The 27776-nt window shown below is 39.4% G+C and overlaps 1 protein-coding gene across 11 annotated transcripts; it reads right to left on the bottom strand.

The window, feature by feature from the left end:
- Positions 1-65: 65 nt before the first annotated feature.
- On the bottom strand, positions 66-27666 carry ZFAND4 (zinc finger AN1-type containing 4). Of its 11 annotated transcripts, none has more exons than XM_061459288.1 (10): positions 27138-27666; positions 25870-26172; positions 17441-17516; positions 17283-17350; positions 16536-16722; positions 13209-13356; positions 11085-12266; positions 10403-10457; positions 7621-7738; positions 66-749 (listed from the first exon to the last, which is right to left on the bottom strand). In XM_061459288.1, the coding sequence occupies exons 2-10, from the start codon at positions 26051-26053 to the stop codon at positions 644-646; spliced, it is 2124 nt and encodes a 707-aa protein (XP_061315272.1). In that variant the 5' UTR covers positions 26054-26172; positions 27138-27666; the 3' UTR covers positions 66-643. The 11 variants fall into 11 exon arrangements, 8 of the variants coding, with proteins under 8 accessions (XP_061315272.1, XP_061315274.1, XP_061315271.1 ...); XM_061459290.1 differs by lacking the exon at positions 66-749 and adding an exon at positions 4225-5128 and having other exon boundaries at positions 7621-7735; positions 11268-12266; positions 27138-27661; XM_061459287.1 differs by lacking the exon at positions 66-749 and adding an exon at positions 4225-5128 and having other exon boundaries at positions 7621-7735; positions 27138-27659.
- Positions 27667-27776: the final 110 nt, after the last annotated feature.

Here is a 27776-nt window from a genome sequence, read left to right as displayed (position 1 = left end):
TTTGATGGCTTTGAAAAATTGCCTTTGAGTTTTTCTAGTAAGATGTAGCAGTAGTCCCAAGAGAAGCTATGTTTGTTGTTTTTTTTTTTTTAATTCATGGAATTAGCTGCAGGGAAGAACTTGGCTCAGGGAGTCAATCCACATGTGGCTGGATGACATGGTTTCATCTTTTGAGAGAGAAATACACAGAAAATCTGACACATTCTTCTTGGAAGATCGGAAAGGCTCTGAAGTACAACCTGTTCTTTCATCACACAACCATCTTAGTGAAACTTATCAGATGGAAGGATCTATCATGAAAAATCCTGTAGGATCTCAGGAGGTCTGAAGAGCTAAAGTAGAGGACCTGTTCCTTAATCTGTGGTTGTAAATTCCAATAAGTGGAGTAGTGGATTTCCCCTAAGAGGAAAAATAAGTCAAGCATCCAACCTACTGTGAACAAAGCAATGGGGGAGGACAAAGACCAGCTTCCTGAAATACTCTGCTTGAAAAGGCTACCTGATAAGTAAAGGAATCCACTTTTCACTAATTAGGAAATAAGACAGGCTAGGAATATAAAATAGATCTAAGCCAGACTTTTAATAGCCTAAGAATCATTAGAAATACATAGTTTTTTTTACTCAATTTTGCACATTTGTCTGGTTTATCCCAAATCTTCTCTCAGACTGGGCTCTCCATTTACATCTCGTGGCCTTTGGGCACATGTCACGGCTGAGACAGAACCCTCCTTTTCAAACAATTGCTCTCTTCTGGGAAAAGGGGTAAAAAAGCATTTCTGATTAGTCAAAAGGTTTTGCTTGCAAAACTTTTGGTTTGTATACATGCTCAGTGTGGGTAGGGAAAAGGAGGATAAAAACTAATATTATGAAAAGGAACGTCCCTTTACCTGTGCATAGTCATGCTTGTAACATTCAATGGTACACACATAAATCACCTTAACGTAAAATATAAACTAGGAATTGAAACTAACTAAAGAGAACAGGAGAATGTTTTGACAAAAGTCTGCTGAGAAAATTAATAATTACAGCTCCACATATTAAAAACAAGCGTTACCATCCACAAGATCCAAATGGCTTTAAACACACCTGCTTCACAAGAAACAGCCTAATTTCTTCTGTCTGTTGAGCACATCTGCCTTTTTTTGGACAATAATCTTTCAGCACAATAACTACAGGAAGGTAATCACCTTTTTTAACTGTTTTCCACCCAACACTCCAGCGATTACAAACATTGCAAAACTATCCCAAACCAAAATCAGGGTAAGAACTACAGTTAATCAGAAGCAGCACAGGCTCACACAACTGTCCCATAGCTTCACACAGCTCTCTCAGTTGCGTGAACGTCCTCACATGAGCAACTGTGGCTCAGAGAAAGTGTCAATTCTCTTGAAGATGAACCCGATCTATTTAAAAATTTGAAAAACATGACCCAGTACAAAAGCCACAGGTGGAAGCAACTCCTTATGGACACAAGCAACTCCAAACCCACAACTTGCACCTAGAAAACGATGACCCATTATGAAAGCTGGATGTATTTGAAAAGAAACCGAAGTGTCTAACTCGCATGTAAAAAAGCTAGATTCATTTTTCTAATGCAAAGCATTAACAAATATAGCCTTGTCTACAACTGAAAGTTGTTAGCAGAAGGCACCAGCGCAGGGAACTGCAAACTGAATAGACAGGAATTGTAAGCAGACAGACTTTTATCACCATGACCTTCTACAGATTTCAGAGAAAGGAAATACTTCATTCAAGATCCAAAAACATTTCTGAGACCTCTGTGGTGCTTGTCAGTTTGACACAAGAGTCCTGGAAGTCATTCAGTAAGAGTCCAGCCTGGTTCTGCCACACAGGTCCTCAAGCACAAGAGCAGCATGCAAAAAATATTTGACAGGATGGTAGAGAAACATACACCAAAGTCATTGTTAAAATTCCATTATGCAAATGCTTTATGATATAACCTAATTACATGAACAAATACACAAAAGCTAAACATTTGTCTATAGCAGATCCATAGCACCACAGTGCACTAATATTCAGAAAACCAAACCATTTATGTTAAGTTTACACAGTAAACAGTAATTAATCCATAGCACAGTCTAACACATATGGTCTAAATCTATATATATATCCCTATGTGTTTATATTTATATATAGATTACCAACTAAAACAATAAATTACAAATTTAAGTGCACTTAGGACTGTACTGCTGGCTGAAATTAAGAGTGCCCCAGTACTGGAAATGAGAACAAAACCAGAAGAGTTCTGCACACCAAATGTCTGTATTAGGTGTCATCAAATGAGGTATAATAAAAATTATGAGAAGCTACACATGTACAAATTAAGATTATTACTATGTTCTGAAAAGTCTGTGCACTTCAGTACATGTATGCAAAAACAGAGGGTCACAGCTGAGATTTGACTCACAGACTTCTTGCCACACAACTGTTACACAGTCTTCTTAAAAGCAGAGTATGGCTATTCTAATTCACTGCAAAATAATTTCCTGATGTCCTGGGTTCAGCAGTAGCAGTCATTTTTCTCCTTCGTAGTAGCCGGTGCAGTGCTGTGTTTTTGACTTTCAGCCTGGGAACAATGCTGATCACACCAATGTTCTTAGTTGTTGCTCAGTAATGTTTACTCTGACCAAGGACTTTCTGAGCCTCATGCTCTGCCAGGGAGGAGGGGAAGCCAGGAGGAAGCAGAGACAGGACACCTGACCCAAACTAACCAAAGAGGTATTCCATACCACAGCACGTCATGCCCACTATATAAAATGGGGGCAGCTACTTGGAAGGGACAGATCACTGCTTGGGTCTGGCTGGGTATCGGTCAGTGGGTGGTGAGCAGTTGTATTCTCTTCCCTTGTTATTTCCCTTATCATTATTACTATTGGTGGCAGCAGTAGTGGTTTGTTATATCTTAGTTACTGGACTGCTCTTATCTCAACCTGCGGAGAGTTTCACCCTTCTGATTCTCCTCCACATCCCTCCGGGAGCAGGGGGAGGAAGTGGTGGGGGAGGAGTGAGCAAGCAGCTGTGTGGCTGAGGTGCTGGCTGGGCTTAAACCACAACACCTGACAATTATGCAAAGTCAAATTAAGTGAAGACAGCCAATACTATTTTAATTGTAATTCTTACCAACTAGGTACTGCAACTACAAAAATACCAATACCTCTGTTTTTAGAGAGCTGCTGAGCCACAAATAAGGAATTGTTGGGAAAACACCAGTACGCTTGCCCTGTTCCTTACTCCTTCAGCATCAAATATTGTCCCTTGCTAGAGATGAAATAAAAACTACAGGCACTTTCACACTACCTAGCTCATAACAACATGTTTTCATACTAGGTGCAACTCTGCTCAGCAAGAATAAAACTAGACTTCACACACACAGTGTGTATATCTTTTTTCCTTATTACTGCCCAAATGAATGATTTTGAATTTTTTTCCCCAAGGTCATCATGCTCTGAAAACTCCAGAAGGTTTAAGCTGCACGTGGAATGCATGAAATGTACTTCCTCCAAGGATGAGAATTCTTCAAGTTAGCTCTCTCCCTTCTAGCAATCCTCTTGATTTTTTTTGGCTCAACTTTTGATTGCCATGCTCTTCAGTTGCTACTGTTCAACTGGAATGTAGCACAGATCATTTTAATACCACAACCAATTAAGTAGCTGAGGAATCTGGCATAAAAAGGACCATGACATTCAACTGTCTAGATAGGATAAGGAGGGATTTCTTTTGTTTTGGTGGTTTGTTGTGGGTTTTTTATTAATCTGTTTATACTAGAACATCTCAAGTAACTTAAGATTACAAAAATATTTCAGACACATTAAGGGAATGAAAGAGGAAAGGCTTTCAGTAGGTATATTCCTCCAACATCACTTTCTGCAGTAGCTGTATACTCATTAGTGTAACTCACAAAATTATTGAATTTGCCTCTACAGGAGAAAGGCTGTAGGTTAATACATGCCATTTGTTGAACATCCATTTTTGCCTTTGCCAGTACATCTGTAAGACTTCAGGTCTAAAGCACACACTGTTGGTCATGTTATTCCTAATGAAGTCAGTGGGAATTTTTCCATTGCCTTCAGTAAGAACAGGTATGAGCCAGTGCTTCTAAAAAAGAAAACAATAAAATCCACCCTGCCCCCATAACAAAGCCCAACTTTTAATTTAGGAGCATGCTTTAAGATATTTTGCGTATTTGTAAGAGCAAAAACCAGAATAAAATTTAATATTTATTAGAATTTCTTCCAGTAACAGCATTCAACATCTTAACAAACCAAGTTGTGAAGTCTTTAAAAAAATCTAGGATTACAAAAGAAGTTAAAATAAATTGTTCCTTATATTTAATGGCAACAAAGGGGGAATTTTCTATTTAAAAACAAACTTGTCATATAAACAGTATTATTTCAAGAAATGTGCTTAACATGATATGTAATTTTCAGAATGGATACAGTGTATGAATACCAATCTGAATGAAACAGAGGGGCGGAAAACACTACCCCCTTAAAAATCTCAAAATAGGCCATTTCAAGAAAGGGGAGGGAGGGAGGATCTTTCTAGTGAAATAACTTAGAAAATACCACGCAATGGACAAAAACCACAAGAATATAGAAGACACTACATGACACCCTCATTACAACACCCCCTCAAGTCTGGTTATACAGTAAATAAAGTTAGTAAAGTGCATCTTTTAAAGACTTGTCTAGTGAAATAGCTTTTCCAAATATAAAACACAACACAAGACGTGCAGTAACACAGTGTAAGTTTTTAAAAACTAATCTTTAACTTTTCATTCACAATAAAGAAGAAAAGTTTTAACTGCAGTAGTGTTCACATTATTCTTTGATAGGATGCATCCTCATGTGCTTTTGTTACTTGGCAAATCTTTAAATATGGAGCATGGCAAAATTATGCAGTTTAAGCAAGTGCTTCTCTCAATGTAATACAATTCTTCAATGGCAGAATGGCCACATGCAGCACAACCATGTTATATTTTGGGAAGCTTTGGTGCACTAACGACGGGATTGGTCTCCTGCAAATACCTTCGCCCTGCACTCTTATAGTCGTAGGTGCAGGTGTGAGTCTCTGCATAGCGGTGTGTTGCACAGAAGATGTTTCCACATCTGAAGGATCAAGAATATTAGAAGTCAGAAGCTTTCACAAGCTTTTAACTCCCTGATATGCTAGAAGCCCTTTGGCTTAATCATGTCTTGTTTGTTTGACAAAGCTGCTTGGATTCTAGTCATCCCTGACTGATAACATTAGCCGGTGGGGTAATCAAAATGACATTTTTGTCACCTTTGCAAATTTGACCCAACAGTCTCTTCAAATGGGAAGTTAAGCAAGATCAGTACTCCTTGAATTAGCTATCAAGGATTGAACAATCTTACAAATTCAGAATGATGGGCTTTGATTTATTTTATTTCTTTTCTAAAGACCTCACACAACATTGGTTGGTAGAATTCAGAGGACAAAACCATAGAACTAAAATAATGGCATCAGGTGAAATCCACAATGCATTTCAGTTAAAAAACACCACATCATTCAGATCACCAAAACAAGTTGTTTAGTTCAACACAACTTCTGCTGGCATAAACTCAAATTACTTATTTGAGATTAAGAAATACACATTTAGTCAGCTGTAAAAACATCAGACAGAATAACTATGGGGAACACAACTTCCTATATGATTGGATAAAGGTGCATCTTCCCAGTATCAGTTGCAATGTGAATGAATTAAGATTATGATTTTTTCTTCAAACTTGACAGCTCAGCAGCTAAGACTTCTAACAAGAGAAGAGCATACTCTGGATGTTGTAACTGATCTTGACAAGTGCTTCAAGTGGAGACTTGCCTGATTATTTGATAAAGTTGTTTCTTGACAGGAAAGCAATTACATCATTCACAGAGTTCTCTTGAAATGTATTAGGCATTAGAAACATACAAGATTTGGGACAGAAGGGACCCTCAACATCATCTAGTTCCAACCCCACTGCCAGATGCAGGGACACCTGCCACTAGACAAGGTGGCTCAAAGCCTTGTCCAACCTGGTCTTGAACAATTCCAGGGATGGCACATCCACAACTTCACTGGGCAACCTATTCCAGCACCTTAACCACCCCACAAGTAAAGAATTTCTTTGGAATATTTTGTCTAAATCTTCCCTCTTTTAGTTTAAAGCTATTCCCCTTGTTCTATCACTATATGCCCTTGTGAAAAGCCCCTCACTAGCTTTCTTGTAGGCCTCCTCTAGGTACTGGAAGATTGCTATAAGGTATCCCCAGAGCCTTCTCTTCTCCAGGCTCAACAACCCCAGCTCTCTCAGCCTGTCTTCATTACTTATGCAACTTTCTGTCTCGGTATTAAACTATAATCTTTATCTATCTGGGTTCATAATAAACTCTAAAACTGTTACTGAGGCTTTGTCTGCCTGGTATTAAATTTCCTTTTATTTGGTTCTTGATCCTGTAATCACCAGTTCTCTCATACAACTGTATTTGGTTCATGTTCCATTCTAATAAAAGGTCATATGGTTGCTTCTTTTGAAGCTAGAACAAATGCTATTCTTGGAAATGTGCAATTTACCCCCTTTTCTAGTCTTCATTTTTAACCTTAAAGCAAGCTGCTTAGTTACTTCTGGAAGAGCTTGCAGCTATGTGCTCAGTAGGAAAATGTGCAGTGTCCAAACCTGTTTCAAAATCAAAGACTGAAGAGTCAGTAAGGAGGCAGTTCCTCACCCTGAATCTCTCCAACACAATTCCCCACTGGCAGAAGTCTTGCTCATTTTGCTTTTGATTGGCATGAACCAAGATCAGCTTCAAATGCCACCCCCACAGTGCAGCAGTTCTCAACTTTGACTAGATTATTGGAATTGATACTGAAAAAAGAGTATCTTGTGGGAAATAATACTTTAAGAACCAAGATCAAAGAGAAAGTGTTCAGGGTTTGTTGTTTTTTTGTTGTTTAAGTTTCCAGTCATCACCCCCAAGCGCCAGGTCTCATTGTATTGTCTGCAAATCATGATTTGGGAGACCAGCACTCTGGCGTTCTGCTTTTGAGATGCTCTAGATGCTCAAAGGTGACTGAAGTCTCACAAGAAACACAACACATGCAAAATTAAAAAGCTGTCTAATATGAATTCATATAAATTCACAAACTGTGCAGATGTGTTGTAATAGGGCCAAATCTGAGGGAGTTTTTCTGCAAAATTGCAACAAAGTCCATATTCCTCAAATTGCTGTTAACAATAACAAATTATAATATTATAATGATATGGTTGAGAAACTGCAGAACAGAAATCTGTAGCAAGTTCTCTCCACACCAGTACAAATGTCATTGTTCTTTTTTTTGTAATCATGTTCTTTATTTCCCGATACCTTGCACCCTAATAATTTCCATTCCTTGATTTTCCTGGAGGAACATATACCTCAGCAGCAGAATACGTACAACATCCCTGAATTTTAGTTCCTAAAGTTTTGCTGAACCAAGAACTGCAGCTTTCTGAAAGGTTAACTTTTGAATTGCTATGCTTAAGGAAAACCATGCAGTGCAGGAAACCTTTTGGTTAATCCAGCTATCAATTTTAAACAAGAGCTGATTATACTCTCAGCCTACCTGCACTCATAGGTGGTTGCCAATCCAGTTTTCTTGCCACAAAGAAAGCAATGCTTTGTAATTTTCTTTTTCACTTGAATTGAGCCATTCACAGGTGGAAGATGGGTTGCTTCACCTGCTTTCAGAGGTAGAAACACAGCAAAGACATTTTATTTTTACTTATTCCTGATCACAAACTAGTCAAATCTTTTGAAATCCAGATTAATTTTGCATTACTTAGGAACCTCAGGTGGGAACCCCAAAGCCTAAACAGAGAGGAAAAAACACAGAAGCTAAAAGAGAAAAGACATCTCAAGCCTTTGAACATCTCTGGATGAGGTTAACACAATGCAGGAATCGAATACACTACTCTTAACACCTGTTAAAAGTTCACATTAAGTTCCAGAAGAAATCAAGAAATACATCTTCTAATGGTCTTCCCAAATGTAAAATGAAAACACATGATGTGATTTGGAAAGCACCATACAATTGGGCATTGAAGTACCTAGCATCTAGCATATTCAGTAGCTAATAGCTCAGGTTTGTCAAATAAATATTGCAACTTTTGAAAATCTTGCTGATACTCCATAATTGCAAGAAAAGTAAATTATTAGACAACAGGCCTCTATTTAATTATATGATTGCATAAAGCATTTTGCAGATGTTTGTAAAATTTCTGTACTTCACAATTTAATTTGACTTTTTGACCTGTAATTCTTATCTGTTGCTTTAGCAACTGAAGAGCATGTAAAGAAAAGGCATTTTCCTCCCCTTGGTAGAAGTAAACTCTGTCCACAAATTGCTTTTGCCTATTTACTGTATGCTAGGACAGCGAAGGTGAGCAATGCATCCTCTCAAACATTCTTTCAGTGATTCTACCACTATATTGTCAGGATGCTCACAAAAACTGGCCTTTATGAGTTCAAACATATTTTTTTTTGTCCAGCATACCTTCAACCTCAACAGTCAATTCTCAGCTGAGACACAGCAGGCTACATTCAATAGTACTGCCAGGCAGTCACTACACATTGCAGTCATCACTATCAACTGGTACTATCTCACAGATATCTAGCACAGGAACTTCCAGGCAATGTTTGCCCATACTATCAATTTCACCATCTTAAAAGCATACTATTTCAGAAGCATCAGTTAGCCCAGTTTGTGAGAAAGACAGAGCTTGAAGACAGCCCCCTGCCATGAACCATACTTGAACAGAAAAAGGAACGTACCCACCCTCACATTTATGATGCCTACAGCAATTACATGTAAACTGTATCTGTCCTTTGGCCAGTTATACAACTTATCATTACTGGCCACTTCTCTCTAAAGAGCCTGTATGATATTATGACACCAACTTTGGCTTTTTCACGTCTGGAACCTTTTGGAAAATACACTTTTTTCTGATGTAAGATACATCAGAAAAGTATCTTCAGAGTCCTATCCAAGATGACACAGGTGATAGCAGGCTTCACCATCATGCAGATGTGGTTATTAGAATCATAGAATAGTTAGGGTTGGAAAGGACCTTTAGATCATCAAGTTCCAACCCCCCTGCCATGGGCAGGGACACCTCACACTAAACCATGTTGCCCAAGGCTCTGTCCAACCTGGCCTTGAACACTGCCAGGGATGCAGCATTCACAGCTTCCCTGGGCAACCCATTCCAGTGCCTCACCACCCTGACAGTAAAGAACTTCCTCCTTATATCTAATCTAAACTTCCCCTGTTCAAGTTTTAACCCATTACCCCTTGACCTGTCACTACAGTCCCTAATGAAGAGTTCATTCCCAGCATCCCTATAGCCCCCCTTCAGATACTGGAAGGCTGCTATGAGGTCTCCATGCAGCCTTCTCTTCCCCAGGCTGAACAGCCCCAACTTTCTCAGCCTATCTTCATATGGGAGGTGCTCCAGTCCCCTAATCATCCTCATGGCCCTCCTCTGTACTTGTTCCAACAGTTCCATGTCCTTTTTATGTTGAAGACACCAGAACTGTATACAGTACTCCAACTGAGGTCTCACAAGAGCACCATCTCTGTTACCATGCAGTAGGTAAGGACAGACCTGTTAATTAATTGACTGCCAATTCAAAGCTGCAACCCTAGTTGTGAAATGAAGGCACAATTCACTATTTTAGCAACTTTTGCTCCCACGTCATTACAAGTACATCGTTTTGCCTGTTGCAGCTCCTATCTGAAGATCTATCTTCTAGCTCATTCTCTGTATCTGATCTTGAAATTCATATTTAGGCACAACATATCCATTTTCAGCACACATCAGGCATTAAGCAATCCACAGTTACCAAGACTAGGGTAGAAAGAATGATGCCCACCACAAAAAAAAAAAATACAGAAAAATCTGCACAGTAATCTTCAGCATCCATGCTCTTATTGCTTCCTCCCCACATTCCTTTTGCCAAATCCTTCTTGGCTCAGGCTGTAACCCTTAAGACAACACCAGTGATAAATTTGCCTCTGACTTTAGCACACTCGGAAGTATTCACAGCACTGACCTTTTGGAAACTTCAGAGCAGAAATCGTATTTATGTCTACAGATGACATGCAGGATTCACCAAGTATTAAAAAAAGCTAGGTAAGAGTTACAGTTATGTCTACCTAAGATCTGGATGACATCTGTGTGTTAAAGAGTCGCTTAGAATACTAGAAGTTATACCATGACAATACAGCGAAAACTTGGAAAGACATATACCATACGAAGATAAACTACTCTTGTCCTCTATATATGCGACATATCAGAAAAGATTAAAGAGTCATCTTCAATTATTATGTAAGTCACACTACTTACCTACTCTTCTCCCTACAGCTGCAATACTTCCATTCATTCCAAGCCCATGCGCAGACTAAAAAGAAAAAAATTTCCACAAGGGAATTACTAGCAGATGGAAATGAAATGAGAAGTTAGGTAGTCTGGTATCAGCTTATCTGAAATCAATGTTTCATCAATCGACATACCTACAAAGAGTCCAAAATTACTTCTGCACACAAAATTAGAATTCTGCAGTATAAAGCCTTACTTAAAATGTCTATTTAATAGTCTTCCCATACTTCACAACACACTAAAACAAGAAAGTACATTAGAGATCTGAAGGTAGGCATGTACAGTGCCAGTCACAGTGCAAACTTTGGCATAAATGACAATTAGCAAGCAGCAGGAGATGTCAGATGACACTTCAAACACAGACACTCATAATTCTATCATTATGGTAACTAATGATTTTAGTTGTGAACTGAACAACCACTTCAGTATTTATGAAAAATTACTTCTAGGACCTGTTCAGATAAACAGGCAGTTAGAATACCAGCAGGAATTCAGAAAACAGTTTAAGATCTATCAGAGATTTAAGTACACCTCCCCTTTCCCATCTTCCTTCCCTGAAAAGATACAGACACATGCACTAAAAGTAGAGTTTTCGTAACACCAGTAAAGACAGAAAAGCTTCAAATTCTTTGGAAGCTTAAGTACTCACTAGAATATATTCAGCAGCTTCATTTGGAGAAGTAGCTTTCCTAAAGCTTTCTTCCTGACAATGCTGCAGGTTTGCAGGTAATGCAATACCAGAAGTCCAAAACCTGCCTGTCCCACAGGAACTCTGTATACTTTCCCTGTTTGTGCTTCGAGCCAGTGAAGCCAGAAATCCTAAGTTAGTTACAGAATTCACAGCTTCTCTGGATGCCTTGTCAGCCACATCTGTGATGTCCCTAGCCTCTGCTTTAGAAACTACGTCAGGTCTTTTGCCAAGTGACTCTACTTTCATGCTACAAAATCTAGCAGTCCTAGAAAAAGAGGAGTCTGCTAAACTGCGGACTTCCAATGATCGAAGCATGTTTGGGGAGGCTGTAGATCTCAAGTTACCAGCCTCAAAGCATTTGGGTTGTGCTTGCGGTTTCAGAGAACTGTGACGTGCCATTTGTGCTGAATACCGAAGAGGTGACAAAAGCAGATTTTTTTGAGGACTTAATTCATGAGTATGGAGAAGACCAGACCCCACTGCTGTAGTGCTCAGCACTTTGCTAATAGGTTTTCTATGCTGCTCTACAACCTTAGATTCTTCATCTCCATCAGGCAGTTCAAGTTCTTGGTTCACCTTTCCTATGTCATATATCTCACTACACTGTTCAGTGGTGCTTTCTTCTGTTAACAAAGCAAAAGTATCTGTTTCAGGTAGAAGTTTTTCTTCTGTTTCATATAGTTCTATATTTGTGAGATTCGGAAACAAAACAGCATCCTCTTCACTTGCTGAGGTCACGTTTTCAGATGCTTTTTCCGAATTTTCACACGGAGATGAAACAGGGGTCAAAATACTATTAGTAGGTAGCTTTGCATTTTCTAGTTCAACACGAGATATTTTTGGTGGTAACCTGATGCTACTAAGTGGCTGTGACCATGAGTCGCTCTGCCAGGTGTCATCTTCCTTAAGAAAGTCATTAGCTGCGGATGGCATCGTTCTACCAGCAGTGGCCAAAGTAGCCAATGCTGAAAGTGCATTTTGGGAAGACTCTGAGTGATATGAATTCCCAGGAGGAGGTAGGCAGGACTGTCCAATATGGGGGAGCACTCTTAAAAAACGGTGACGAGCAGCAGCCACTGAGCCACTAGATGGTCGAGGAGCCACTGGAGGACGAGATTTCACCTTGACAGTTTTCTTAGGCTATTAAATAAATAAAACAAAAACCATATACAACAATTAGTATTTGAATTATGGTTGCATTTAAAGATCACATTGCCAGGAATTCAGACAGTGTAAGGCCAGAAAAGACTAAATCATTCTTTGTACTCTGTTATCTGTTGCTAGTCATCAAAACCACACCCCAACATCTGAGTAACAAAAATCAAAATATTACAATCAGAAAAGTCTTCTTCTGATTAAAAAAAAAATCAGATATAGGCGACCACACAACAACAGAATAGAAAGGGAAGCCATAACGCCACCAAAGTTACCCAGCAGAGCTTAGGGTCTCAAACAAAACGAACAATGAAAGAAAACCTCTTCATTTTAGATCTAGTTAACCTAGAGAGACATGAACACCAATGTAATGCTTTATCTTCTAGGTAATCTCATTCTCCTGTTTAACTTTATAGGCTTTTCTGTTACAGCATTTTTAATGAAGCTTCATTTAAGAGAAACACTGATTTTTACCACAGAACTACTGCAAAACAACATTAAAGTACTGGAAGAAAAAAAAGCAAATAAGGAAAAAAAAAAAACAAAACACCCAAACCAAAACATCAACCAACCAAAAAAACAAACAAAAAAAAACAACACAAAAACACACAGACACAAAAAAACACCATCCCAAAAATCCCATATAACCACAGGAAAACCCACCCAACACATATAAATCAGGACCAGTAGTGAATTGTAGTGAATTGTTGTGAATTGTTTGAATGAGGACAGGTAGATCCAAGTAAGACCAATGCTGCACAGCACAACATTTCTACAACAGCATTTACTTAAACAACAGGTAAAGAATCATCTACCCTTGATCCTTCACTTCCCAAGACAGCAAAATATCTGATCTGCTTTTTAGAAAACCAGCACCAGGAAAGTGCAAGCCATTTTACAGTAAGAAAATTTAAATCACAACTTCACCTTTTTACTCAGATTCATGTTCTCCATCTTTGCCTTCAGCAGTTTCATTTTATTCATAGTAATTGAATTCTCAATAATCTGTTGGCCAGAAGGTGATGCCTCTGTCTCATCTTCATCATCCGCATATAAGTTATAAATTGAACCACCGCTGAAAATAAAATAAAGTTTGTGTTCATCCTCTCATCACATAATTATGTTTTCAGTGAAGTAGTATTCTCACAACTAGAGTCATATCTGCAGTTGATCTGTTGACAAAGCATTATGTAAAGCTGTTTGCAAAGACATTTCAAATCTATTTAGTTTGGCATATAAGCATTCCTTGTAAGATGCTCACACAAAGTGATGATGCTGAAATCAGAACATAGCCACGCTTCCAGGAAGTTGTTATACCATATACAGTTGGTTCACACTCACTATATATTTTTCCCCACAGAAGGGATATCCAGTTCCACAAATGTCTCCTGAAGGTATGGCCAAAGCTGTTAACTGTGTGACTCAGACAATAAGCTGATCAGTTTTCCAATTAACCAGACACTGGCATGGAAGCAAAGTCCAAATTTTCTATCCATCCTGAGGGGTGTTCTCACCATAAGTGGAAATGGAGGGGTCACCCATGTGGATGTGATATTCTACTTCTGCTTTTCAAAATAAAAAAAATAAAAAAAAAAAAAAAGTTCAGTTTAGGTTTCCAAAATCTCATACTTGGGGGGGGGGGGGGGGGGGGGGGGAGGAGGAGTAAGAAACAAACCAAAACAAGCAAACAAAAAAAAAAAACAAAACACCCCAAAAAGACAAAACACCACCAAAAAAAAAACCCAAACCTACCCAACTTTTTTTTTTCTCCACTAATTAGAGCTGTCATCTTACCTGATTCACGTAGCAAAATTCTAAAGGCAGCACAACTTCAGGAGACAGATACTTAAGAGCAAGATGGCAGCAAATTCAAAGCAGGAGTTAGTGGATTAGTCCAGTCATTTCTTATCAAAAACTGAATAGCTCCATATGGGGACAGCAAGCTTGGTAAAAGACTCAACACTAAAAAATCATGTCAGAATTTTAATTTTTGCAAAGACTTAAGTCACCAACTTGAAAACAATTCTTGGAACCTCTTTTTGTTCAAGGTAAGGATAGAGAGAAAAGTGATGCATTGCACACGTTTGGCTGGTTTTTTGCTTTATTGGTTGTTTTTTGGGAGTGGTTTTTTGTTTGTTTGTTTTGTTTTAATGCAAAAAGAATTGTTATCCTTTTTCTTGCATTTGCTGGCTAAATAGCAACCCCCCAAAAAACACATACAATAAAAAAAAAAAAGCCCTGAAGAGTAACGGAAGGATTTTTTTGCTTTGATTCTAAAACTATAAAGATGGACATGAAGCTTTGCTCTTGATCATACTTTTAGCTCATTTTCCAATGAGTATACTTCAAATCTACTTTATCGATAGGTGTCAACATTTCTGAGATCTTGCTTGTAAATATATGCCTCAAAAATGATCAGTAGCTTGCTGAAACCTTTCGACATCACTGCTTGCCAGTCCCCTACCACAACTTCAACAGTTTTCTTTTAATCCAGAGACAATAATCATTGTATTTACACCTTGTCAATTTTGAACCCTTAACCACAGACAAAATGAAATGATCTGGAGAACTATAAAACAAAACCCAAACCAGTGTCTCATTTCTAAATTGCAGCCATTAAGTTCTGCTCCACACATAAGCTATATGAGAAAAGCTGATAAATAAGTGTCTCAAAACTCTCAGTCACCAGTATATGCACACATATAAACATATTTTACTGTCAGTGTGTAAAGTGCTACTATTCAGAGTGATTCACAGCCTTCCTCTATAAAGAGAAGACGAAAAGGTCTGATGTGCTTCCATTCTCTCCTCTGTTACTGTTTCCACTTCTCACATAGTCTGCCCAGCCATAAAAAATTAAAAAAAAAAAAAACAAACAACAGAATTTCTCCCCCACCCAATCAGTGTCTACCTTAGTAGAAAAGCTAATAAATGAACACCCACAGAAAGCACTGAACAACTGAAGCTGAATGTTTTCAACTCAGTTGGCTTCTAACCTAACTGGATAATTTAACCAGTGACAACACATTTCTTAAGCATAACGTATCTGACTTTTATACATGCTCTTGTGCTGTGAAAAGCTTACCAAGATGCCTTATAAGAGCTAAAGAATGTGGTTTATTCCTCTGGTTTGCTACCTTTATCCAATCTCAAGTAAATAGTAAATTACTATTTAATTTATACACTAGGATTATCTAGTTCAAAACTACTAAGAGTTTCAAACAATTGTCCATGGTAGTTTTAAATGGAGGCTGGGGAAAGAGGAAAAACAAAACCACCTCTCACACACAAGAATTTGAACATGTAGGCAGATACCAGAGTGTCCATTATACAAGGAAAAAAAAATAAAATAATTAAAAAAAAAAATCAAAGTTCAAACTCCTTCTGAGAATTCCTTGCCTCAAGTCACAGTATAGCATCCACAGTTCTAGCTCTTTGGATGTTCATTTGCAGTTAAAGGTAAAAGGGAACAATTTGGCAGTAGGCAGAGTATCAGTGAGTACAGGAATTACACCTGTCTGCTCCTCTTTTCAGAAGTTTATTTAGCCCAGTGCAGCAGCAAGGTCCTCAGTTCTTGTTGATGATGGTGGCTTTTACCTATTTCAAATATACACACAACATAGGAAGTGGCTATTTACTGAAAATGAGTGCAAGACTTGAAAGATGATCACAAATCTAAAATATTTGTGTATTTCCTCCTCTTATTATTTTTTATATAATAATATTATTTCAGAACATTAACGAAGTAAACACCAGCAAAACAAAAAACCCACCAACGCACCCCCAGTTTCTCCAAAACTTCAGACAAACCCTCTCAGGATTTTTCACTGCCAAGCTACTGTCTTCCTAACTAATCATTTGGTGAAGTCACATCCATATGAGAAAGTTTCCACTGTGAACAGAAGAATGTTTATAAACTAAACAAATGCCTTAAGATGGAAGAAAAAGGCATTTATTGCTGAATTGACTCTCCTGTGAATTGTTCCCTTTAAGAAAGGGCTGGAATGCTGAGAATTACCATAAGCACAAGGTCAGCTTTATCTCACTCTATTGACACACACGGTGATAGATCACTGTCAGCATGGCTGCTGACCACAAGGTACTACTGTGTTGCTAGGCTTTCCAGTTACAGCATTTTAAGACACATTTCTTGCAGTATTTCAGATACTTTTTTGATAAAGTCAACAAACAGAGCTAAAAATTATACAGCATCCCGCTTTTGAAAAATAATATAGAGATTAAAACCAACTTTACCCCAAAGACTCAGATAATGGTGTTAAAGTGCCATCTCCCCGGTCTACCACACGGAAGAAATTCAACTGATCTCCTTCTCGATATACTAAGAAGGTAACTTGTTTGTTGGATGCCCCTTTCTCCCAGATCTCATCTCTAGTGGGATCCATGTATTCAGCCATTTCCCTGATAGGGTCTTCCACAGAAACTATCAAGAGAAGGGAAAAAAAAAACCATCCCAGAGTAAAACCAGATTATTATTATTATTATTGTTTTGATCACCTTTGAGAGCTCAGCTCAGTTTACAATGGGAATTCCCAATTTAGAAGATACGCTGAGGTTTTTTTTCCCATGTGAAAATTATCAAGGGGATTTCTCCATTTTCATTTCTGTATAGATGATACACAGGTTTATCACTGGACTAAACCAATGCCTGATTCTTAATAATCAAGATTTTAAAAAGTATATGTATAATTACATTACAGTATATTTTTTCTGCAGGTAAAGAATTGCTGATTTTAAAACTTAATGATTCTATACATATAAACATACTTGTTAAACTAAGGGCAAACAAAATGAAAAGGATGGTGCACTTGGTATGTTAAAGAAGATGAAAAAAAAAACTCCACCAAAAAAGACTCTATTTTGTTAAGTACTTTCCAAATGATTTGGAACTGAAGTCTGCTCATCTAGAATGCTTAGCTAAGAAAAGCTGTTTCTGGTTACATGATGTTGCATGAAACTATTTTGAACTTGGCTAGCACTCACCTCTTCTAGTGTTAATAGGTCCACCTCGCATAGCCAGAACTAATTTCAGAGTGCAGCCTTCCGAAATGCTGAAAATAACGAATAAAATTTTGTAGCATCATGATTACTTATGCCAATAATTATTTAGAAACATTAATTGTCATGTATTCTATACTTACTTATAATCATTCAAACAATAGTCATCCCTCAGTTCTGTATTATTCCAAATTAAGTGCTGCTGAGAGACAGGAATACCTAAACAAAACAAACAAAAGATTATTAAAATTCAAGCTTAATGGGAGTTCTGCTTTTTGAAGAATTAAGAACATGAGGTAATGAAAGAGAGGTGAGAAAGTGACTTACAGGGGAAAGACAAGAGGAAGCAGGACAAGAACAGGTGCATGAGCAGCCTTTAGTCATGATATCCAACCTTCCAAACAGCTATTAAGAACAATAGCTGTTGTTCTTTGAAAGTCAAAGTTAAGATCATCAGCAGGCTTGTGTTCACACTGAGTTCAATCTTTTGGCTCAACAAGGGGTCTGTAAAAGTATGCAACCGCTTCAGGCTTATTGAATACTACTTCTTTTACAGTCTTTGGGTGAGTTTTTTTTTTCTGTTGTCTGTACCTCAGAGCTTTATGTCTACTGACAGGATAAAACTTCTAATTATAGAACTGCTGAATAATTTAATCACAGACTGATATTCTGTATTACAGTCAAGACAAGGTTGCATTAAGGCAGCTGTACTACAGTGGTGACAACTCTAAATGTTTTTTTTATCATCGCTTGGTTTGGAAACAGGTTCACATGTACACTATAGTACCACAGCAGGTAGTCAAACTTTGTACTACAAACACTTTTATTTTGCTGTGGGTGTTCTTTCAGGCCATCAGAACATTTTATTACTCATATACAGTATTATTATTTTTCAACTCAAGTTCTGGGACAGATCTGGCTATTTTTTGTTAATGGGAAGTAAGTATTATGAGTATTTCCTTATTAAAAATCCATATTCTACACAACAATTAACTTTGTTTCTTCATAGTCAACTAATTTAGATACATATGTAACACACAAATACACATAAGCCATTACAACCCAAGGTGTTCACACATTTTTACTAGAATGCTACCACTTTCCAAATTTGGGTGCGAATACAATAGGAAAAGATGAGACATCTCAGATCACACGCAGAAAAAAAAATTCTTCCCTTCAGCATCAAAAAGAAGTACTGTTATTCAATTTGTCCAGTGAAGTCCAAGTAATTAAGATCTCACTGTGCATTCCTGACAAACTGTAATTAAAATCAAAGCCTAGACAAGCCAGAACTACTTTTTCAAAAGGGTCTAAGCACTACTCACAGCCTAAGAAGCAAAAGCTATAAATATATTTTCCAAAAGGTTACATTAAAATAACCTTATCTTGTACTTTTATTTACTGCATGTTCAGGCATTCAAAAGGATATACAAGTAGCAATGCTATACAGTAGGACTTCCCAAAATACATCTGGCAAGAGAACACAAAGATCAGACTCTTCCAGGTGGTTTTCAAACATACCTCAGCTCCCCAAAGCTTGCAAGAGCACTTAGCAAGCTGTGGCAAAAGGTCAGTTAAGTAGCCTCTTCCTAACTGGAGGAAAGGCACAAAGCTACCAACACCCATCATTAACAAGGAAGAAAAGGGGAAAGTCCAAACAGATTCAACAGGCAAGTAGGAGACATGTTATGTGGACATCCTTCTGCAGAAGAAGGAGTGCATTTTGGAGGAACTGTCATTGTTATTTAAGTTTTAGAGAAGATGACAATTTTCTCATCACAGCTCACATCATCTTCTCTTTTATGAACAACCAATGCAACTTTACTTCAGTTGGACAGCATTTAACATGAAACTTGTATCCTCTGAAGTCCACAAGACATTTATGAGAGGAATATGTTCATATAGTGGACTAACATAAGTGCTACTACAGTGCCAGCTATTTAGTAACTGGTTTTCGGTTATGATTCAAGCCTGCAGCGTAAGCAAAACAAGAACGAGCTGGCAACAGCCAGCAAGCCTACAGTGAAGTTGTTTTCTGTGTTGTTTTGCAGTCTTGTGATTACAAACAGTCATTACTGTCTGCATTTGTTATGGTTTCAGCAGCCTCCAAGGAGCAATTTTCAATTACTTTGATAAATCAAGAGAGCACTTGTTAAAAAGACTGGCTTGCAACTGGCTGTACTACAGTGAAACATGGTTTTGTTCGTTTAACAATGACAATGTATTTTCGATTAAATGAACAGATGAAAAGACTACTCTGCTTTAATGAAAAACAGTGAAGTCTTTATTACTAATTCCCTTTTATGCTGCTTTCTAAGAATTCTATACACACAGAGGAAATGCCATGTGCTTTATAGGTTCAGGTGCAGGAAAATATGATCAGCTGTCCCTTTTCTGGATCATAGTAAGGCTTTCTGGAGAAAAGATTTATGCATGGGATCAGCATGTAAAACTGGCAAAAATAATAACTGCAAGACCCTATCCGCTCTCCCTAAGCAACACATGACTGTATCACCAGCCTGCTCTAGATCAGTTCCGAGAAGAGAGGTAAGTAGAGTAATAACCTACATCTCAGTGCTCAAATGCACTTGGCCTAGACAGGTGACTACAGAAGAATCTGCAGGCTTCTGGTGATGCATTTGCCTGCCCTTTACCTGTCTGCCCCCATCCCCTGGGCTGCTCCAGTATCTCAGGAATTTCCATCAGGCCTTGGCCTTTGTGTAATGAGATGGACAGTGAAGTGTCCCTTGACCATACCAGGAACTCTTGCATGGCTAAGGGGGGGAAGCACTGATCACATTAGGGACTTCTGTTCCCTGGCAAAAGTAGGAAAGGAATGTGGAGATAAAGTCAGTCAACCCCTGACAGCCTTGGAACACTCCTTCCTGTGATGTGGCCTGAATAGAACAATACCAATGTTACTGGTGGTTTGAGAAATTTCTAGTAATTACCAACTCAGATTTTGGTCAGGATGGAAATTTACTAATGACTAAAGAAAATCATCTTGTAATCCTATAAACAGTGGTCTCTAGTGAGACCCTTTGAGCACTCCTGGACCACAGCAGGCTGCAACCAGCATCTCCCTCTGTGTTCGATGCCCCTCAGAGTTTCCAGACTCTAAAGTTTGTGATAACTGGAGGACCATCACCAAAAGACAGGACCTGAGCTGAAGTCTCCCCACCCCCTGAGAAATGCTGAGACATTAGGAATGTTTTAGTCAACTCAAGGGGAATTTTTAGAAGCTATGCCTTTATATGTCTTCATGTATGTGTGTGTGTGTAGGTTTTATATAGACTATATATGCTTTATAGATTTTTTAATAGATTGCTATAACAAGTGTAGTAAATACTATTGACTTACTTTATAAGATCCACCTTAAAAATGCAAACCACTGGTAGGTGAAAGCTGTGTAAAAATTCCCTCTGTGGTGAATTGGTACAATTGTAACCCTTGTAACCCTTTAGGTACTGACCAAGTCTGACACTAAAACTAGACTCATCCACACCTAGGCTCCTTTGGGAGCAAGGGGGTCTATTCTGAAGCTTGTGACTCAACAGGAGTCTCCCTTACCCTTTTGCGTCTTGTCTTCAGTCTCTGTACCATTCATCTTTAGCTAGATTTTCCTTTGTATGTTTCATCCATGTAATAAGTAACAGTGAACCTTCCCATTAAATTTTGTTAAGTTGTACTTTTATTAACTCACTATAAAACTATTCTTTGCTAATACCTTTGATGGTCATTCTTTGAGCTACCTTAAACTCCTCTTCATGCAAGTCTGTCTCCTGAAGTGGCTGCAGATGCACTGACAATCTGACCTACTAAAATGGGGGGAGGAAAGAAGTAAGTACTCTGTCCTATCTCTGAATCAGCCTATCAGATACATTCTTAAGTTTCACTCCTTTACTCTTATTTCTGGCATGCTAAGCCAGCTCACCAGAGAAACTGATGTAGTCAGGTCGGACCCAGAAACAAATGACCAAACCTGTAGATTTCAGAATAAACTTGATTTTATGTTGTGTATAGAAGGTTACTGTGTTTAAAAACGCCACAGACATTTAGAAGCCAAAGTTCAAACATTTTACTTACCTTTGATCCAATGTTCAAATTGCTGGAAAATTCCTTATTTGTTCTTGCTTGCAGAGAGGCTGGTGTGACAAGTCTTATTTTCCCCCCACAAGAGAGTGGGGGGAAGAAGTGCAAAGGTTCACAACTTACAGCAGCAAGACTGTTTTCACAACTCTTAAGCCTCCCATCTTTCATTTGCACAGCAGTAAGCTACATTAGTGTACATGGTGATCAGTGCTGACCTATTCTTTATTCTAGGCATTGACAGAGGAGACTAACAGCAAGTCACCATTAACTGAATACAGGCCCAACTTCCTGGCAAATGTGACCTTCCAAAAGCTGCTCTAACCATCTGATCTGGGCACAAGCTTGCATTTGCAGGAATGTTTTCCCAGCTCAGACAAGGCATAAGCTTAAAGAAGCTTCATGAACTTCTTCTAGTCTTTATCAGCACAGTAAACAGGCAAATAACTAAGCAAACAGGAGACACAGAGGAAAAGTAGTAGACAGAAGAAAAGCAAGTTTTTTGAAAACTTGTTACCCTTATGCAATCCATTTACTCCAATCCTGACAGAAACATAACTATTTTCTCTAGCATTAGTAGTAATAAATATAATACATACTCTGAATTCACAGAATTTAGAAAGAAATTACAACATCCAGAAGAAATCTGTTTGATATTCATCCACTTCCTTTGCTTCAGGTGAAGCTGCTGTACATAAGCAGCAAAATAATGACAGGAAAAAGACCAAAGCATCAACTGTCATGATGAATTAAGAGTACACACACATAAAACAAAAACGCTGTTACATCTGTTGTTCCCTGCTGAACACAAGCATTCCAAATTAAGATGTACTTTAAAAGCTAGTTGTTTTTCCCCTTTACAATAATACAAGAACAAGAGAACATCTAAGTTTTCATCTAAAAAGGTAGATGTTTCCATATATGCAGATCACAAAACTCAGTTGCAAGCAGTCACTGAACAAATCATGACCAAGTTGTTTCTTCTTATTTTAAAACTAGCTATGTAAATGAAGGCCTTAACCCTCCAGCTGCAGAATGCAAATTAATTCCCACAAAATAATACCACTATCACCAAATCCCAACCCCTGCTACCCCCCTTGAGATTCGATCCTATCTTACTGAACACACACATTTACAGGTATTATCTATGGTTCTGTAACAGATGAAAGAATTAGCCACTCCAGGAATACACTATCTGAATGTTCTTTCTATAAAATTCAATATAATATTCCAAATAAGGAATACTAAACTTTGCTCAGCAGCTACAAAGACTTGCGCAATAAAGGTAGCAAGAAGATACCTTCCAGCAAAAAAAGGCAAAAAGCTATTTCCTCTTTCATTGAAGTCCTGCTATTTTTAAGTACCATTCATGTGTTAAAGCTCAGTCTTTCATGTCACCTTGAAACTCAGGTATCACCTTATCCATGTCCTGCTCATTCACGTCCATCCAACACATGATCCTGCTTTCAAATACAAATAATCAAATGAAACCAATGAAGCAGGTAACACTGCTGCCCACACTATGCTGTACTGCTGGCTGTATGTATTCTAGCTTTTATGCCACCAGTAGAGACAAAGGAAGCTATTTCTTCTCAGTGTACCTTTTAAAAAGCTCACTCAGTGAATCTAAGACAAGGAACAATTCACTCTAAGTGGCTCCAAAGTCAACATTGTAACAAATCTAAATACCAAGTGGTTACTTTGCCTGGAACATATTTGAGGATAAATGCCTGGACCAGATAGAAACACATGTCAGATTTGCTTTAACTTCAATTTACAAGTAGAGTTTAGAGTTGCACTGAAATTTCAGATGCCTTAGAACCCATTAATAAATTTTTACCCATATTCTTTACCAACTTAAAACCAACTGGAAACAGAAAGCTGGAGATATGGAGCTCTTCCTTAGAAAGGCACCAATGTCTACTACAGCTGTCTAAACAAGCCCTTCCCATATCAGATCATTAAACAGGCACCAAGAATGACAAATATACAAAATTCCTAACATGCCATCCATATTATCCTTTCTTACTATAGTGCAGTCTACAACTATTGATTTTCAAGTTGTTGACAAAGATCAGTTTTCTTGATTTAGTTTTATTATTAGACTTTTACAACTAGATGTATTGGTGACATTTGAAAAAAATTATTAACTTCTGAGACAACTCTAGATTTCGTTCTTGGAGATACCAAGTCTTAATTTTCCCCAAACTTGTCCTTTTATATGCTTATATACCATTATCCTTACACTCAAATGAATCCACAGAGACAATACATATACTAGGTACCCTATACAGTCTCCCAGCAGTGCAGGAAGCATTCTTCAGCCAGAAGTGCAGCTTAAATGCACCTCTTTGTTCACACGCCATGAAAGTTAACACTATACAATAAAAAAAAAGTTAAAAACAGCAGCAGAAAAAGAAACAAATGTAAGCTTCTTACTTCCCATACTAAATCACAACAGTAAAATTACTTTAGGATTTTTGCTTTAGCTGGGTGATTCATTGCTTGCACTTGTGCACTGTAACAGGAACTCCATCAATTAGAAGTGGTTCATTATTTTTTACATGCAGTATCAACCCCAAATGCAACAGAAAATTAATTTGTCACTGTGTATCTGTCCCCTCCACGCACAGTTGATCGATCTGTCTTCACTCTGCCTCAAATAAATCATATTAATCAGGACACTGCAGGTATTTTAAACTGTGTTCTGGAGTACCAAGGAATTTCAACTGACTTCTAATAACAGTTCAATGGTAAACACCAGTGAAGTCTTATCTTCCATATTTTAATGAAATTTACTTACTAAAGTCCATATAACAGGCACCTAAGATACTACCTTATCCTATCAGCTACAACATGAGAACAAAATTCTCAATAAGTAATATTACAATTTCATTACTTAGCTGTTCTTCTTATAAGAAACTAGGATACTTTTTGTAAGCTAGGCACACCCAGCCTACAATAAGCTATAGGTATAATTCAGGATGTCTATTGGCAATCTCCTATTTCAGAGTAAATTAAAATTCCTCTTCCTCACATCTCCTACTGTCTTTTCATGCATCCTTTAACACCTACTTCACCTATACTGTCCAGATAGCCTTCCTTCTCCTATATTCTACTGCCTAAGCTCCCTTTTAATTCACTCTTAGCATTCCATCATGTATCTGCTTGCATCTCTCCTACGCCTATATTCAGTCACGAAGAAAATACCTTTCCTTTTCTTGTTTCACCTCTAGCCTCCAGGAGCATCTCAACAAGTTCTCAGACTTGTGATTAATTATGGCCCTGTCCACAGGAAACAAAAGCGTATCTACATAGCTGCGCTAATGGAGCTACAATGATGTAAACTCTAGTTATCTGCATGGTGGAGCTTTTACTATGTGACCTTACTAGCAAAAAGTCATCCCTATTGTTGAATGCTTTCGTGTTTTAATACTTGTCAGCTACGTTTTTTTTCCATCCATTAGCACAGATTTCCATAAGAGGAGAACAGTACCTTAGATTCAAGTCTAAAGCATCGCATTACATCTCCCAGAGGGTGGGTTCCACACAGACAGAAGAATGAAAAAAGTGTTCGGGTATACTGGGGAAAGAGAGGATCCCTTTTCTTAAAAATCAGCAACTCTGGTACCCTCAGCTCGTGTAGCTAGAGAGTTCTTTAACTCCTCCAAAGTGAGAAAAAGGATACAGTGATTCAAAGTAGCTGAAGTATTTAAACTCGTGTTTTAAATAGCATTCTTTCATGCAGGATCATCCTCACTGTAGAGGGAAAGAGGTGAGAGAGGACTAAGCTACATCTTTTCTCCTCCATTAGCACCAGGACTGGACTCATAACTTAAAGGAGGTTTTCACTTTGCAAGATGTGCCAAGTTCATCACGTTCAGCCAAATCATTGTTCAGCCAGACTTTTACCAGAAAAAGACCATTTACCTAAACAAAATTCTAACTTCAAGCCACCTTTGCATCTGCCTGCACTACAGCTGCTCTTGTGACTGCAGTATCATAAACCATAAACTAGCTAACCTAAGAAGCAACAACCAGAGCACCTACGTTTAAAGTGTGCTTGACAGCTGCAATATAGACATACTGCAACGCTCAAGTTTACACCCTTGCTAGTTAACAAGTTATACCAGAGAATATTTTCTACACCAAAAATGCTATATCCCATATAATATCACAGTTAATGATTTAACACAGACTTCTAAAGATTTACCTTATTAAATAAACCAAACCAAAACAAAACACAAAAACAAAAGGAGGGCAAAAATATCAATTCCAGCGAAGTCCAAGCTGTGAACTGACAGGAAAAGGAAAAAGCAGAAAAACCCCTCAATTCCAATTAATCCCAAGCCGTAAACCAAGTGCCTACTTTATATACATAATACTGAACAAGTCATTAATCCAATCTGAATAGCAATTATAATTTTTAAAACAAGACTTTCTCTAAAGTGATAAAGTTTATACTGAAATGAGAGAACAGTACCTTCCAGTCTTTGAATTTTAGCTTTCACAGAAATAACCGTTTCAAAGGGGGAAACTCGCAGTTCAAAGCATGTTCCTGTAAGTGTTTCAATGAAGAGCTCCATAGTTTCATAAAAAGGAAGCTTGTAGTGAAACGGTCCCATATTATCTTCGTTGAAAAAAGAAGGCTTTTTCTTGTTGGCCATTACAAAGGATTTACGATTTTCTTGTAAGGAGATCTGTCAGAAAACTACATTCCACTTCCAGCCAAGTCAGCTTTGAGGACGGGTGTGGTGCATCGCTGTTCATTTCTAGGATTTTTCACCTATAAAGCAAACAAGCATAGCGCTAACAACATCTGCATGTGGCTGTTGAAGAGAATTTCAATTTATTCTTGATGAACAATGGAACAGCTATTAAGAAGCAGTAAATTACTGTGTAGCTTGTACAACAGATTACCACAAGCGGTATTAGTATATTGTAGGTTTAGGACTCTGGTTTCAGTCAGCATTCCAGGTCCTACCTCCTACCTTTCTTATTTTTACTGTTTTCACAAACGACCTACATTAACGCCCAAAAACAACAAGAGCTGAGCCCTCAACAGGATCAGACCTGGGGAAAAAACTCCAGGAAAACATAAATACGGGGACTCGTCCGGGCTCGGGGAGGGCAACAGAACAGAGCACCTTTTCCCCCTTGGCCGCTCCATGCTGCCCCCGGCCCAGTCCAGCGCTGCACCGGGAGGCAGGCCGGACTCAGGCCAGCAGAGCCGAGCACCCGCAAACAAAGGAGCGAGAGCAGCTGCCCACCCTCCCTCCCACCCCCCGCAGCCGCCGCCGCCGAGCCTCGGGGCGGCCTCACACCCCGGGTAGTACGCGCGCCCCACTGCAAGGGCCAGCCGTGCCCCAGCCCACCCCCAAAGGAATCCACCCACCTTCCCTCCATGGACGCGCTTACCACCGGCGGGGACGCGGGAGGGGTTAGCGCACTGCCCCTCACCTCGGGTCGCAGGGACCCCGAGGCAGCAGCACTCCCGGGGGCCCGGGGGCTGCAGAGCCGGTCCGCGATGGGAGGAGAGAGGGAGGGGGCTCATCTCACCTGCCGCCGCTGGGCCCGCTCGGGGGGGAGACACAGCTTCTCTCCCCTCGTGCAGCGCCGCCCGCCGCGCCTCACAGGAGCTCCGCAGCCCCGGCAGGACTCATGCAGCCAGAGGAGCTGTGGGGTAAGGGACTAGGACCCAGGAGCCGCCCGCACCGCCGCCACTCGCTCCCCGGCAGCCCCCGCGCCTACCTCTCCCTCATGACATCCCCCCCGGGCAGCCTCCTACGAGCCAATGCGACGCCCGTTCTCATGCGGGTCTCCCAATCAGCTCCCTGGAGGGGCGGTGCTTCGGGAGCCGCCGGGGGCGGGCGTCCGCCGGGCCGGGCGCGCTGCTGTCGCTTGTTGCGGTCGTTAGGACGCGGGCAGGCAGAGCGTGCGCGGAGAAGGACCCGGATGCAACTCCCCGGCCGCTAACAACTGCGGCCACGTGACGGAAGGCCGCGGTGGCTCTTGGGACGCGTAGTCTAGCGAGGGCCAAGGGGGTCAGCACCTCGTCCCGGACCTACCGCTACATTTGCTCAAGGAGAACGGTCAAAAACAGCGTTTATACCTCAAACTGAACCCGAGAGGCGTCCAGGGAGCGCTAACGCCTACCAGCGCAGCACTGGGCCCAGTCGAAGCACAAGTGGGATGACACCCAGCCACTGCAGGCCTTTCCCCTATCCTGAGCCAGGGCTGGCTGGAGGTAAGCGCAGCCCTCGGGCACCGTTACTCAAGGTCAGCCCGCGACTCTGCGCTTGCTTCAATGTCAAGTCAGTCAGGCTGGTCTCCAGGCGCAGCTCTTCCCTCAGCCCATCAATCTTCCTGTGAAACACTAGACAAAACAAG

This window comes from Pezoporus flaviventris, unplaced genomic scaffold (assembly GCF_033815535.1).
Source record: "Pezoporus flaviventris isolate CSIRO_AGI_PZ_B2104156 unplaced genomic scaffold, CSIRO_AGI_Pfla_v1 ptg000029l, whole genome shotgun sequence".
Lineage (NCBI taxonomy): Eukaryota > Metazoa > Chordata > Aves > Psittaciformes > Psittacidae > Pezoporus > Pezoporus flaviventris.
The sequence above is the reverse complement of the archived record's forward strand: the minus strand, read 5'-3'. Positions and strand labels throughout refer to the sequence as shown.

Excerpts from the sequence above, each read along its gene's own strand:
- ZFAND4 (XM_061459283.1), bottom strand. The coding sequence starts at position 26,053 with ATGGCCAACAAGAAAAAGCCTTCTTTTTTCAACGAAGATAATATGGGA. Across the intron at positions 13,357-16,535 it reads CCATTATCTGAGTCTTTGGG|CGGTGGTTCAATTTATAACT; the intron begins GTAAAGTTGGTT and ends TTTTATTTTCAG. Across the intron at positions 5,129-7,620 it reads GCAACCACCTATGAGTGCAG|ATGTGGAAACATCTTCTGTG; the intron begins GTAGGCTGAGAG and ends TTGATCCTTCAG.